General features: G+C 35.6%; 1 protein-coding gene across 2 annotated transcripts in view; it reads right to left on the bottom strand.

The window, feature by feature from the left end:
* HDAC9 (histone deacetylase 9) overlaps positions 1-12,613 on the bottom strand; it is a 921,220-nt gene that overhangs the window by 691,575 nt on the left and 217,032 nt on the right. Inside the window, exon 1 of one of the 2 annotated variants that reach the window (XM_011944150.1) lies at positions 12,266-12,353. The exons of the other annotated variant lie outside the window; for it this stretch is intronic. Coding sequence (XP_011799540.1) covers positions 12,266-12,281 — 16 coding nt within the window. The 5' untranslated portion in view covers positions 12,282-12,353. Of the gene's footprint in view, positions 1-12,265; positions 12,354-12,613 lie in introns of those variants that run through there. 2 annotated transcript variants of the gene reach the window in all.

Below are 12,613 nucleotides of genomic sequence, written 5' to 3'. Positions count from 1 at the left end.
CCGAGATTGTGCCACTGCACTCCAGCCTGGGCAACACAGTGAGACTCCATCTCAAAAAAACAAAAAAAAAAAGAGTCTCATTCCATAACTGCCCTTTTGCCATCTCTGAAAACTTAATAGCTTATGTTAGTGACTTGACCATAATACAGGTGGGGTGAATTTACCACACACTTAATCCTTATATTAACTGGTGTTCTACCCTTTCTATGAAAAACTCTCAATATTTTAATGGCTTCTTTATGCTACTGCATCCAGCAAAATCATATTTTTAGGAAAAGCCATGGGGAAAAAAAAGTAATTGAAAAACAACACTTTATATTATATATTATATATGTGAGAAATAAGACCTGAAGGAAAAAGTTACTTAACTGAGATAGTTAACTATTGTTAGCTAGTAATTCAACCAGTTAAAGAACTCTTGAAAAAGAAGATCATAGAAATAATATTTGTTTAATATCTTGTCAGTATCCTAAGTGCCTTAAGTCACTCAAATGACTACTGAGCACTCCCTAGGCCCCAAACACTGTACTATAGACTAGACACTTACCTATGCCTTCTAGAAGGTTTGTTTCTAGCTTTACAGAATGACTTCATCATACAATTACTACTACCTTACAGAGCAGACATTTAGAGGAAGAAACTGAAACACATGAAGGCAAAGTCAATTTTTTCACGTCTTCTAGAAAGTAGGTTGAAACTTTACATAATTTTTTTCCTTTTAGTTTACTACCACCTGACAAAGAAGGCATTATGAATGAAGAAACTGTGACTTGGAAAGGTAAAGTTAGTTTGCAAATATCACTGAGGTAGCTAATAATATGCTTATGTAAAAATCCAGATCTTCCTGGCTCCAAGACTAACGCCCTTCTTTGACACCTCAACCCTCATATCCAGCCACACCATACACATTAACAATGCCTTCACCAAAGGATGACATTGCATACTTCATATCATCTGGATTTCTTCTCATTTTCTGATTGAGATGATGCATATAAACTACATGTGCCAAGTGAGTCCCCATCAGAACCACAATTAGAAAACTAAGCATATGGGCATACGTTGCAAGTGTCAATTAAGTGTGTAAGATTACTATCACTGACCCAAGAGCTCAAAAAAACAAGCAGACTGGAATTATGATTAATCACAAGTACATTTTCTACTTAATTGCTGCACAACTTGCGCCCTTCAACTCTTAAATTTTCACTTAAGGAAATCACCAACTGATGGTAAGGCTGCTGTTCTTAACACCTGATTATTTAAAATTTTTAAGAACCACACATATGACTTCAAAAGCAGTAGAGTCATTAAACATTTAAATCATTTAAATTAATTACTTGGTCAAATGCATATGCACAAAAATAAATAGATCTGAAGATTCATACAAGATCCATTTTCTTGAATTCTATCGTGATTTACAGGGAATATGGAAAACACAGGTGTATTAAGACTTCATCATGTGAGAACATCTAATTAACAAGATAGGCCTTTATCCACTGCATCATTTATTCATTCTCATTATTAAACATGAGTGTCTGGTGGGAGAAATGTGAAGTGAAGAAGCTGGCACTTCTCATTTGAGGGCAGATTTATTTTGATCTCTTGGTCTCTGTAGCAAGAGCTACAAAAAATATAGCAGTGATTTTTTCTATACACATGCTTATTGTACATTTTTATATATGTAAATTCATACATTCAAATGTAGTAGGAGTCAAAGTTTTCATCTCCATTTCTGCCTTTAAATACTTAGATAGTAATATGAAAGAAAGCATTATGCTATTTACTATCCCAGTGGGACAGTAAATGAAACCTAAATAAGTCTCTGGAATAAAATAGAGGATTAAATCACTTCATGCAAGAAAAAAAAATCAATAATGTATCTAGATTGCTTTTTCCTATAATTATTTTCAGGGTGAGGTTAAAAAACAAGACAACAATGTCCTGCTCTATCATAAAATGCAACTTCAACTACCATATTTAAATTAATTTGCTCCATTGAGAATATAGACATTCTATCTTTAAATCACTTAGTCAATAGCTTCTGATATTATGACCTTAAAGTATTATTCTGATGTTTATATTGAGAAGCAGGGAAGTTTCAATTGAGCAATTTAACTTGAGGGAATATTATTTTTTAAACAATTTCACACAAAATGAGTATAATAAGGTCATCAAAATACACATGCAATAAACCTTTTATTTAGAAAATTGCATTGCATAAAAAAAAAGTGTTTTCATCCAGAAAACAAAAATGTTTGCATTTCTTAACTTCAGTTTTGAAGAAACAAATTAATTTCTTTAACTCAACTTAATAATTCTTTATTTGACAGGAGTTTTCGCAGCATGATTCAAGAGGAATAGTGTGAGCTCTCCCTTCATTAACTAGAATCCATGACTTTAGGGGTTTCGACTGCCATTTCATAACCTTTAATACAACAATTATATTTCTCCTAGAAGTATTTTCGGTCAGTTACATATACAAAATTATCTTAGTCTTCTAGAATATATACAAAATTTATTTTCTAGCAAGCATAGACAAAATACGGCTTTGCTAGTTTTAATATAACCTGTCTGTTTATGTGGACTAGTGTGTGGTATATAGTTCAAGAACTTTAATGTTACATTTATTAAGATCTTTACTTGTATTTAATTTGGGAAGATAATTACAAACTGAAAAACTAAGTCGATTTGTTCTTGTAGTATGTCTTAATTTTATTGTGATAAAAATAATTTCTACGTATAGGTAACATATTGTTAAACTGCTTTTTTTTTTTTTACTAATATGCAGAGACCAGCAATTATTCAAAATTTGTTAGTGGCTTATACAACCTGCTTTTAAAATATCCTTCAGTTCATTGTTTCTTCATGAAGGTATTGGTAAGTCAAAGAAAACCTGACATGTATAGAAGAAATCCTTCCACCGGGAGTGGAACCAATTAAAACCAGATCTTACCCCCTGATATTCCTTGGAAAAGTCAGTATATCTAGAGCAGGAGCGTCCTATCTTTTGGTTTCCCTGGGCCACACTGGAAGAACTGTCTTGGGCCACATATAAAATGCACTAACACTAATGATAGCCGATGAGCTAAAAAAAAAAATTGCAAAAAAATCTCATGTTTTAGTAAAGTTTACACATTTGTGTTGGGCTGCATTCAAAGACACCCTGGGCTGCACATGGCCCACAGGCCATGGGTTGGACAAGCTTGATCTAGAGAGAGGCTGCTGTAAGGGGAGGAAGACCTGAATTTTAGGGTGGTGATATCTGAGTTCCTGGGAAAGTCACTTAATGTCTCTTAGGACCTCAACTGCTTCAATAATAAAAGGAGATAATAAAGAATATCTTGCTCGTCATGAGAGTCTCTTGAGAAGCCTTCAAAATTTAACATCTTTGACTAAAATACATAGCTCACTGGAATCAAGAAGAGGAAAAGTGTTTGCTAAGATGAAGATGGATAGGTAGCCTTTCCTCCGTGCTTGCTAAGATGAAGGTGGATTGGCAGCCTTTTCTCCGTGCTGCTTCAGATCTACATTGTAGAGCCCCCGAATGACTAATTCTGGAGATTTTCCTTTACCCCTCGGCCAGTCATACTTTTCAACCAAGTAAGAATTTGTTCCTGCCTTCTTGAGCTAGCACCAACCTGTTTTACATATGGCATCAAGCCATGCATTTCATTCAATGACAACCTTTCTTTCTGTAACATCTCAAGATGAACAAAACCTTTTTTTCTTGACGGTAAAAAATCAAATTATGTCACCTCATTTCAAGGAAAAGATCAGTAATGGCAGCCAGACCCAAAACACCATTTGTATGCAAAGAGAGTTAAAATGCTGGAAAAGTACCCTCACCAGTAAAGTGTGGTATCATTAAACACACACTAAATTTGAAGCAGAAGTTCTAGAAAAAAAAATATATATCTTGAAATGCGATAGGGTCCATTACGCTTCTTGATGAGATTACTTGTCTCTCCAATACATTACCCTAAGGCATTTGCTTACAAAACAAGGAATACATTACGTTGGAATTATCAGAACTTTTCTAAGTAGGTCAAATTTTGAAGCAAAAAATACTTCAAATTTTATGCAGTGTTACAAAAAAGAAAAATATTAAGAGTTGTACAGCAAAGGTGCTAATCACTTTTTAAAATAAATTTTTTAAAAAATCTTACTCTTGCATAAACATTAAATGTACCACTTTACAATGCAGAGTCCTATACCTGAGGTTATTTACTGTCATCTTAATTCATTTTTCAGTAATAAACTGAATGTTTATTACATAAATATCTTTATTCATTTGGAAACTCAAGAAAAGTTGGGCTCCAAAATAAGTTTAAAATCTAACTCATCATTTTGAATCAAACAGATACAATCCTAACTACAAATATAGAATACTTTCCCTCCTACTTACTGGGTTTTCATTCATGGTGTTGTTACAAAACCACAAAATGCTGATAAGAAGTTTTTAATAAAATTTCAGTTTGCCTATAGGTAAATTCATAATAACAGCTTTACTATTTATTTTTATAACTTTTTTATATGGGATATTTAAACCAACTCGCAGCTATAGCTATATGACTAAGAGTGTCCTATGTAGCAACATGATCACATAAAAATTAACTTAAGAACAGTCAGTCAATTCAAAAACAAGCTAAACAAAGAAAGTTCGTCGACTGGAAAGTAAAAACTTTTGAAAATTATCTCAAGTAAGAAAAACATAAAAATGTAGGTCTTACATTTCTAATGTTATGTTTATAAAGGTTAGATAAATATGGATCAGAAAAGTACTTGTGAAAATAAATAATAATAATATCACCCTGTTTAGCTTACCTCTGCCATGCTACCTGAATGGTCTACCATTAAGCACTACTTTAGGATGAGGCAGTGAAACCCCCAGTGAAGAAGCCATCTGGGAGTGAATATATGAGGCCAATCATAGTGTATTGTGAATTACTGGAAATAATACAGACTTGTATTTTAGCATTAGTAAGTAGCAGGACTCTGAGAAAAACAAATTTAGAGCTGTAACATTTAAATGGCCTATGAGAGAAGAAAGGGCAGAGTGAAATCCCCCAGGCATAGGCCTCAGGCAGGACGGAAGGTCATGAAGGTTAAAAAGCAGAGAACATTATTTTAATGATTTGACACATTATCCAGACCAATTTCTTATTGTGAAGATGAAGAAATGTAGGACCAAAGAAACTAACAAAAAGGAGAATGGCAGCCCTAGAAACAAACTTTGTTGAGGTCACATTTATACCTAGCACTGACATTTACTGTGCCACTTGTGGTTCTTCTGATGACTAAACTCTTTTGGATCAGGACTAAAAACTGTTCCAAGTCTTACAAGAATTCCAAGCCAAACCATAATATCCTATTTACTGTCACAAGAATCTAACCTAGTTTAGAATGTTATTGTAGCATTCAAACGTTTAACATTTTGTTAAAATTCCACTATGTATTTATGTATCCCCAAACAAGGTATGAAATTAGAGTTTTTAAATGTCTATGCCAGTAGGATGGATTGGCAAGGAGAGCAGTCAGAAAAATAAAACAAACTCAATGGCTATTTGAGAAATGCAGACACATGGCCCAAAGAATTGGTGCAAAATTCTTTGGTCCACTCCGTTTAATGGCAAAAACCACAGTTACTTTTGCGCCAGCCTAATAATCCCCTACCATAACATTGATTGTAAAGACAGCCCGAGGAAGCCTATACGTGGAAATAAAATGACTTGAAAGTTTTTAAATAAAGATAAGCAATAGCCATAGCAAAAGCTTATAATGTGTTTTCAATACCACCATTAGTGATGGGCATTTCCTAAGCTTCTTGTCCCCAGGTTTCTTCCTTTCATGTGGCTTCAACTCGCAACTACACTGAAGTTTCTCAAATCTTCACTTCAAGTTCTACTGTTCAACAATGATGTTTCTAAGTTTCTATCTTGAATTGCCCAGACAGAGCAAGCTCTCAGATGTCCTGCTTCCATGGCAAGTACAAGTCTAGACAATAAACATGGCACTTCAATCTTCCTAAAAGAAGGCACCGCATACAAAGTCTGTCTCAGCCTGTGTGCTTCTTGTCCCCTGCCTCCTTCTGCGATTCTGTTCATAAAACCTCCATTCTAACACTGTATTTAAACCACTGTCATCTTGACCTTAGGCTCCCCCTTTCTCCACAGAGGCAGACAGTCACAGAAATGTCTACTTCTTTCTAATGGTGCCACTGCCCCCACACTTGGTGCCAAGCCTCAAAGCCATGTGTCTGCATTTCTCAAATAACCATTGAGTTTGTTTTATTTTTTCCATGGCTCTCCTTGCTAATCTACCCTACAGGCATAGACATTTTAAAAACTAATTTCATACTTCGTTTGGGGATACATATATATGTAGTGGAATTTTAACACAAGGAAACAAAAAACAAAATATTCAGAAATGTGTTTCTCCTTGGCAAAGAGGGGAATTCCCATAGGGGGTTTTATTGATAATGGTTAAATTCCATATCCTGCCTTGGTTATGGGTATCTAAGAGTTTATTATAGTTACACACACACACACACACACACACACACACACAAATATGAGCTATACGAACTATGTTATAATCAAGAGAAAATAAAATTTATTATTTTTAAAGAAGTAGATCTTTACACATTTTAAGAAAATAAATCTATTAAATGTTTAAATTATGTTTTTAATACTGAAACTTCTCTAATATGTACTTCAGCATAGGAACTAACTCTACATAAAGAATCCAGTTCTGATGTAAGAAGTCTAACATGCACTGGGTGGAGCACTGTCCTCTATTTTTAACCACATAGATAAATTCTATTGAAAATTCTGCAGAGGTAATTCATGTGAGTGCACAATACTTTTATTTATTCACTTTGTTTTTTACAAAGAAGTTTCAAGATAAAAACCAAATTCAAAGATCACTTACTACAGAAACCTATTGGTAAACCATGAACAAAAGGCAGTAAAGGATCTGACACTCTCCTGCAGAACAATTCTAGTGAAGATCTACTATTGTCAAGGCCTGATGTTAGGCACTGAGCAGGTCTGCATTAGTCTATGTCAAGGTTTCTCAATTTCAGCACTATTGACATTTGGGGCCAAATAATTATTTGTTGTGGGGGGCTGTCTGGTGCATTACAGGATATTCAGCAGCATCCCTGGCCTCTTCTCCCTAGATGCTGGTAACATACCTGCCACCAGCTGTAATAATCAAAAATATGTCTAGACATTGCCAAATGTGCTCTGGGGTACCAAACTGCCCCCAGTTGAGAACTACTGGTCTATGCAAATGGTTCCCTCAGCAATGGTACCTGGTAATCTTGATATTGGGAATACACAAGAAGAAAGTGCTGAATTCAAGTACTTTGCACTTCCAGGGAAGTAAGTTTAGACCAACATAGTTTATTACTGCTTCCTTGTATACCATACAGTTACATAAAGATAGAATTAAGATAATTTCTAAATATACTGCCACTTGGGAAAATAATATGTCTCTTTTATTGTCTTCATATATGTATTCAATTGGTCAACAGTAAACTTGATTAGTCAGTATGTTAAAATCCAATGCAATTTTAAAGAAATTATATTTTCTATATTTATGTCAACGAGCTCCATGATACCAATTCCATGGTCTTTTTTGATTATTTATTAGCTCCTTAGCATTTGACATGGATAATCACTCCTTTCTTCTGAATATGCTATTTTCTTATGTTTTCCTTAAAAACTACAACTTCCTTATTTTCCCTTTTCTCTGACCATGACTTATCCACCTCCTTTACTGGATTCTTCTCCTCTGTCCTCTAAATTTTGGAATTTCCAGTGGTTGAGTACTGGGTCCTCAGATTTTCTCACTTCATCCCATCTCTCTGAGTGATCACATCTATCTCCATGGCTTCACTTAACATCTACATGACATCTTATGCCTACTTGACATCTCCCCTTGAATGTTTTAAAAGCATGTAAATTGAGAAGTTCAAGCCTCCTCTTCTTCCAATTTGCCCATCTTCACACATGACATCTCACCAGACCCAGTTGCTAAACACCATAGGATCATAATTGGCACTCCCCAACAACATTCAGCTGTTTACCAAGTCCTATTAATTATACAGGATTTCTTACTCAGTCCACTGCCCCCTACACCCCGACACTGTTTAATCGAAATGGCCATCATTTTTGGACTAAGCTATTGAAACAGTTTTCTAACCTATTTCCATGTGTCTACTCTTGCTCTTCACGAATCTATTCTCCACTCTGCAACTAGTTTAAAAATATTATTCAGGTCATGCAACTCCCTGTGTAAACCTTTCAATCACTTCTGATTGCACTTGCACAACATGCAGCTGCATAACATGACCTACTAGGCTCAGCACAATCTGGACTCTTCCAGTACCTCTAAGAAACTTCCCCACTTTTGACATGTTTCAGCCATGCTGACCTTTACTCTCTTCCTCAAACAGGCAAAACTCTTTTCCATTTTGTCATATCCAGTTCCCTGTGACTAGAAGCATCTACACCATTCAGGCTGTTTAAAGTTAACTTCATTTGAGAGACTATCCTTGATCCCCCAAAGACTATAGGATATGCTATATAAATACTTAACATGTATCACATGTTAAATTAATACAACACTCCTAGGAGATCAGTATCATTTTACAGGTGAAGAAATCACGGCCTAAGAACATTAGCTAAATACCCAAAACCAGAGAGTAATGGGCTTTGAACCATGATTCTCTAATCCCAGGGTCTGGGATTATCCACACCCTCTCTCCCAACGCAGACGGTCCAGTGTAGTTAGAATATATTTTGTGAACTATAGCATCATTTATTTCATACAACTGTTTTTCACCCCAAACCTGTGAAGTTTCTGAGGGCACAAACTGTGATTATTGATTTCTGGATCTCCAGCAGGAGATGCTAAGCAATTGTGAATAAATGGACAAAAGAACAAATGAAGACAGAATTCATCTCAAGGGAAAACAATGCTTCATCTATTCAAGACTTTTAATACATGTTATTATTAAAATTTAAATTAAGTTAATAATTAAATCAAGCATTTAAATCAAGCATTAATTAATGTTTATTGATTTTTAAAACTTACTGAATTTTCACATTTAATAATAGCAGTGACATAATGCATTGACAAATGTTAAATATTAGGATAGAAAACAATCTGTAAACATGAAGGCACTAGTACACAGTAATCCAATGGGTGACCAACCCCACCAGAAATCACATGAGTGCACAAAGAAGTGGACACTGACAAGCTAAATAGCACTCTGAATCTGTCTCTATTGATAGACAAACACAGAAATTTCCAATCCTAAACCCTGCTTTACAGGTTGTGAATATGTTCTTATGAGATAAAGACATTAGAGATAAAAAGAAAAAGAAAAAAACAGAGATGATGGAAAAATTCTGGAAAATGGTTTGCAGTGGCCAGTACTAACGAGCTGCTCTGCTTTCTCAAAGGTTAAGAATCCAAGAATGCAACTTAACAGTGACCCTTCCCATTTCACTCACCCCAACACTGGCAACTGCAATTCCCTTTATCCTTTCCTTTTTCTGCAAAAAGATCATATGATTTCAAATCTCTACCAATATTTTTATAGGTAAAGCTTAACTGATTCTGTCAAGATGACAAAAGTACTGTAGCCAATGAAGGAAAAATGAACAAGTGCAAATTGTATCAGATTGCCTGATAAAAGGCAAGTTGACCATTTATATCTGATGTTTGCATTTTTAGCTCTAAATTTTAGACCATGTCCCCTTGAGTGAAGAAAAAAATTTTTTAAAACACCATTACTCTATTGGAGGGGAAAAAAATTCTCCAAACTTGTGAAATTAACCTCTCTCTTCATTCACACATTCAGTTCTATTTTTGCAGTTGTACCCGTAATGTAAAAGATAAAGCACTTCAAGTCAATTCCAGGTTTCTAAAATGTCTGACTGTGCATGTCCCAGTTCTCTTCAGCACCTCCCAGAAGATTCAGCCAACTTTTATTTCTGCAGCGCATCAGTGTTTATCATTTGTTTTACAACAGCACTGCATGTTCTCAAAAACTGACTTAGATGTATTTCACCCTCCTCTACAAAACCTCAAGAGAGACAAATGGCCTTAAAAACAAAATCCACCACTGAAGCATGGTTAATTTACTAAAAGAGCATATCTTTTTTTACCTGTCAGTTCAATATTTACTTTTTACAGTGGTAACTCCACACCACCCCCAACCGCCTCTGTATTTGTCAAGATTTATGACAAATTTCCAGCTTGTAATTAGGCATTATGAAAATTCACTGTGGGAAAACTATTACTAGAGAAAAGGTTTTCCATTCAGCTTGCTTTATAGGAATACTGACGACTTTCATCTTCAGGAAGCCTAAGAGCAAAACCACAGATGCACTTCGAGTGCACATGTTTGAACAAACCTATTTCTTGTGGACAAATGCTCTAAGAAGTCAGACAGACTTGGAACAAAATCCTGACTGTGTCTTATCAGCTGGGTAAGTAGCTTAGCTTCTCTGTACCTTAGTTTCTTTTCTATAAAATGAAGATATTAATAGTAAATGTTACATAGGGATATAGGGAGGAGTAAATAAGAAAACCACATAGCACAGTGCCAGGTGCATTGTCAATGCTCAATAAATGACAGCTATTACTATTTGATGAATAGTATAGAAAAAAATAGCTTAGGGAAGGTCCTCACCATCCATTTGTTGCCATCCTCAGAATTTCACCATTCTGATTAGCAATTAAAAGAGTATCTGAGTAACTTGCAGCCCTGGAAGACCTCTACATCAGAGACGGATGCATAAGAGCTCAGACATGAGGCAGCCTCTCAGGCCCAACAGTGTTTCCTAAACCCAACTGCAATGCTCCTTCAAACAGACATTAGAGGAGTCCATGAAGCCCATGACAGGGTCTTTTCCATCACATCTACTCCTTGCTCTGTGAGCCTAGACAAATCTCTACTTCCTCGTCCTCAAAGTGAGAGGGTGAGCAAGACAAGCTCAGATACCTTTTGTTTGTAGAGAGAATTAATTCAGAGCAGGGGAGGACTGAAGCAAGAGCAAGAAGTTTTCAGAGGGTGCAAAAGCAAGCAAGACATCTCAATGGAGACTTTTCCTAGCCTGGTATTATAAAACAATCAGGAGAAAAGCAATGGTCAGAAGACAGCCCGATATGCTCAGATACAACCGTCGGCTTTCTACTTGGACAAATCACAACCCTACCATCACTCTAATAATTCTGACCAACAGTTGTAGGCTAACAGTGAGCATTCTATGTTCCCAGCAGTTTTCAGAGTCTTGGCACGCACTGGTTCATCATCCCTCATGCTCAGATCAGTGCTATTGTATTCATTTTCAGGTGAGGAAACTGAGACACAGAAAGGTTAAGAAATTGTCTTAAGGAGACTGGATTGTGATGGAACCAAAATTTGACCCCAAACAGTTTGGCTCCAGAGACTACAATCTTAATATCTACCATCCCCTACTCCTGTTCCCACTGGTGAAACAACCACTCTGGAAACTCATTTGTGCTTTCTATGACTCATAATTCAACTTTATGTAATAATATTTCTCTAAACCTTATATTGCTGAGCTGGTATAAGCCTTTAGGAAATCCTAGACCTCTTTTATTTAATGTTCACAATAAGCATATTTCAAAATGCTGCAATTCAACTAGATTGAAGGAGGGAGTGTACCACAGATGTGTGGATGACACAACCTGGGCTCTGAAGTTATAGCTATTGAAGGCGTGTGATAGACGCATGGGAAATCTCTACACTATTCACTCTATTTTTGCTTGTGTTTGAACTTTTTGATAATAAAAGAGTTAAAAGCAACAAAAAATTTTAACCACAAAGAAGACAATAGAAGACTAAGCTGTTTCAAGATCCAGACAGACATTCAGCTTCAGCAGATAATGCCCCTGCTGACAATTCCAGGCTAAATTTCAAAAACTCAGAGTACAGGAACTTATTTATCAATATTTTTACTAATTCAAGAACCCTCTCCAAAAAATACTTTAGTCTTATCTATCTGAAATAATAAAGGCATTCTCAGAGTTGAATTTTTTGCTCAATGTAATTTTTGTTGTTGTTGCTGCTACTGATTGGAAAAACCTTTTGCTTCCCTCCTCATGACAGGTTTATCTTTCCACAGCCTACAAATTATTAAAGACGATTTGCAGAGTCAAACTTAAAAACATCTACCCCATTATCTTTTTTACAGTTCTCTTAAAAGGTTAAAAGAAAGAAACTTACCCGTTTTATTGTGCATTCCCTCTTTGCCAAAGTGTGCCGTGGTTTCGCAAACTAGCTCAGTCCTTCTGAACTTTTCTGTATCCGTTATAATATTAAAGAGCCACAAGGAAGGGAAGTGGTTAGTCAACTTGCTAATTTTATCAGTCCCTCCCACTGGTTAAATAGTACCTGATGCTACAGATGCAATATCAGTTTTCCCAGCTCATTTCTCTGCTACTGAACAACCTTATAAAGACTGCATAACTTGGGGGCAAAGAGAGTGACTATATCTGGTATGTAGGCATGAGAGAGTTAATGAATGAACATTTTATTACTATTAATAAGAAGCCTAATAGATTACAGAAACCA

This window comes from Colobus angolensis, unplaced genomic scaffold (assembly GCF_000951035.1).
Source record: "Colobus angolensis palliatus isolate OR3802 unplaced genomic scaffold, Cang.pa_1.0 Scaffold229, whole genome shotgun sequence".
NCBI classification, from domain to species: domain Eukaryota; kingdom Metazoa; phylum Chordata; class Mammalia; order Primates; family Cercopithecidae; genus Colobus; species Colobus angolensis.
This window is presented reverse-complemented; position numbering and strand designations above follow the sequence as displayed.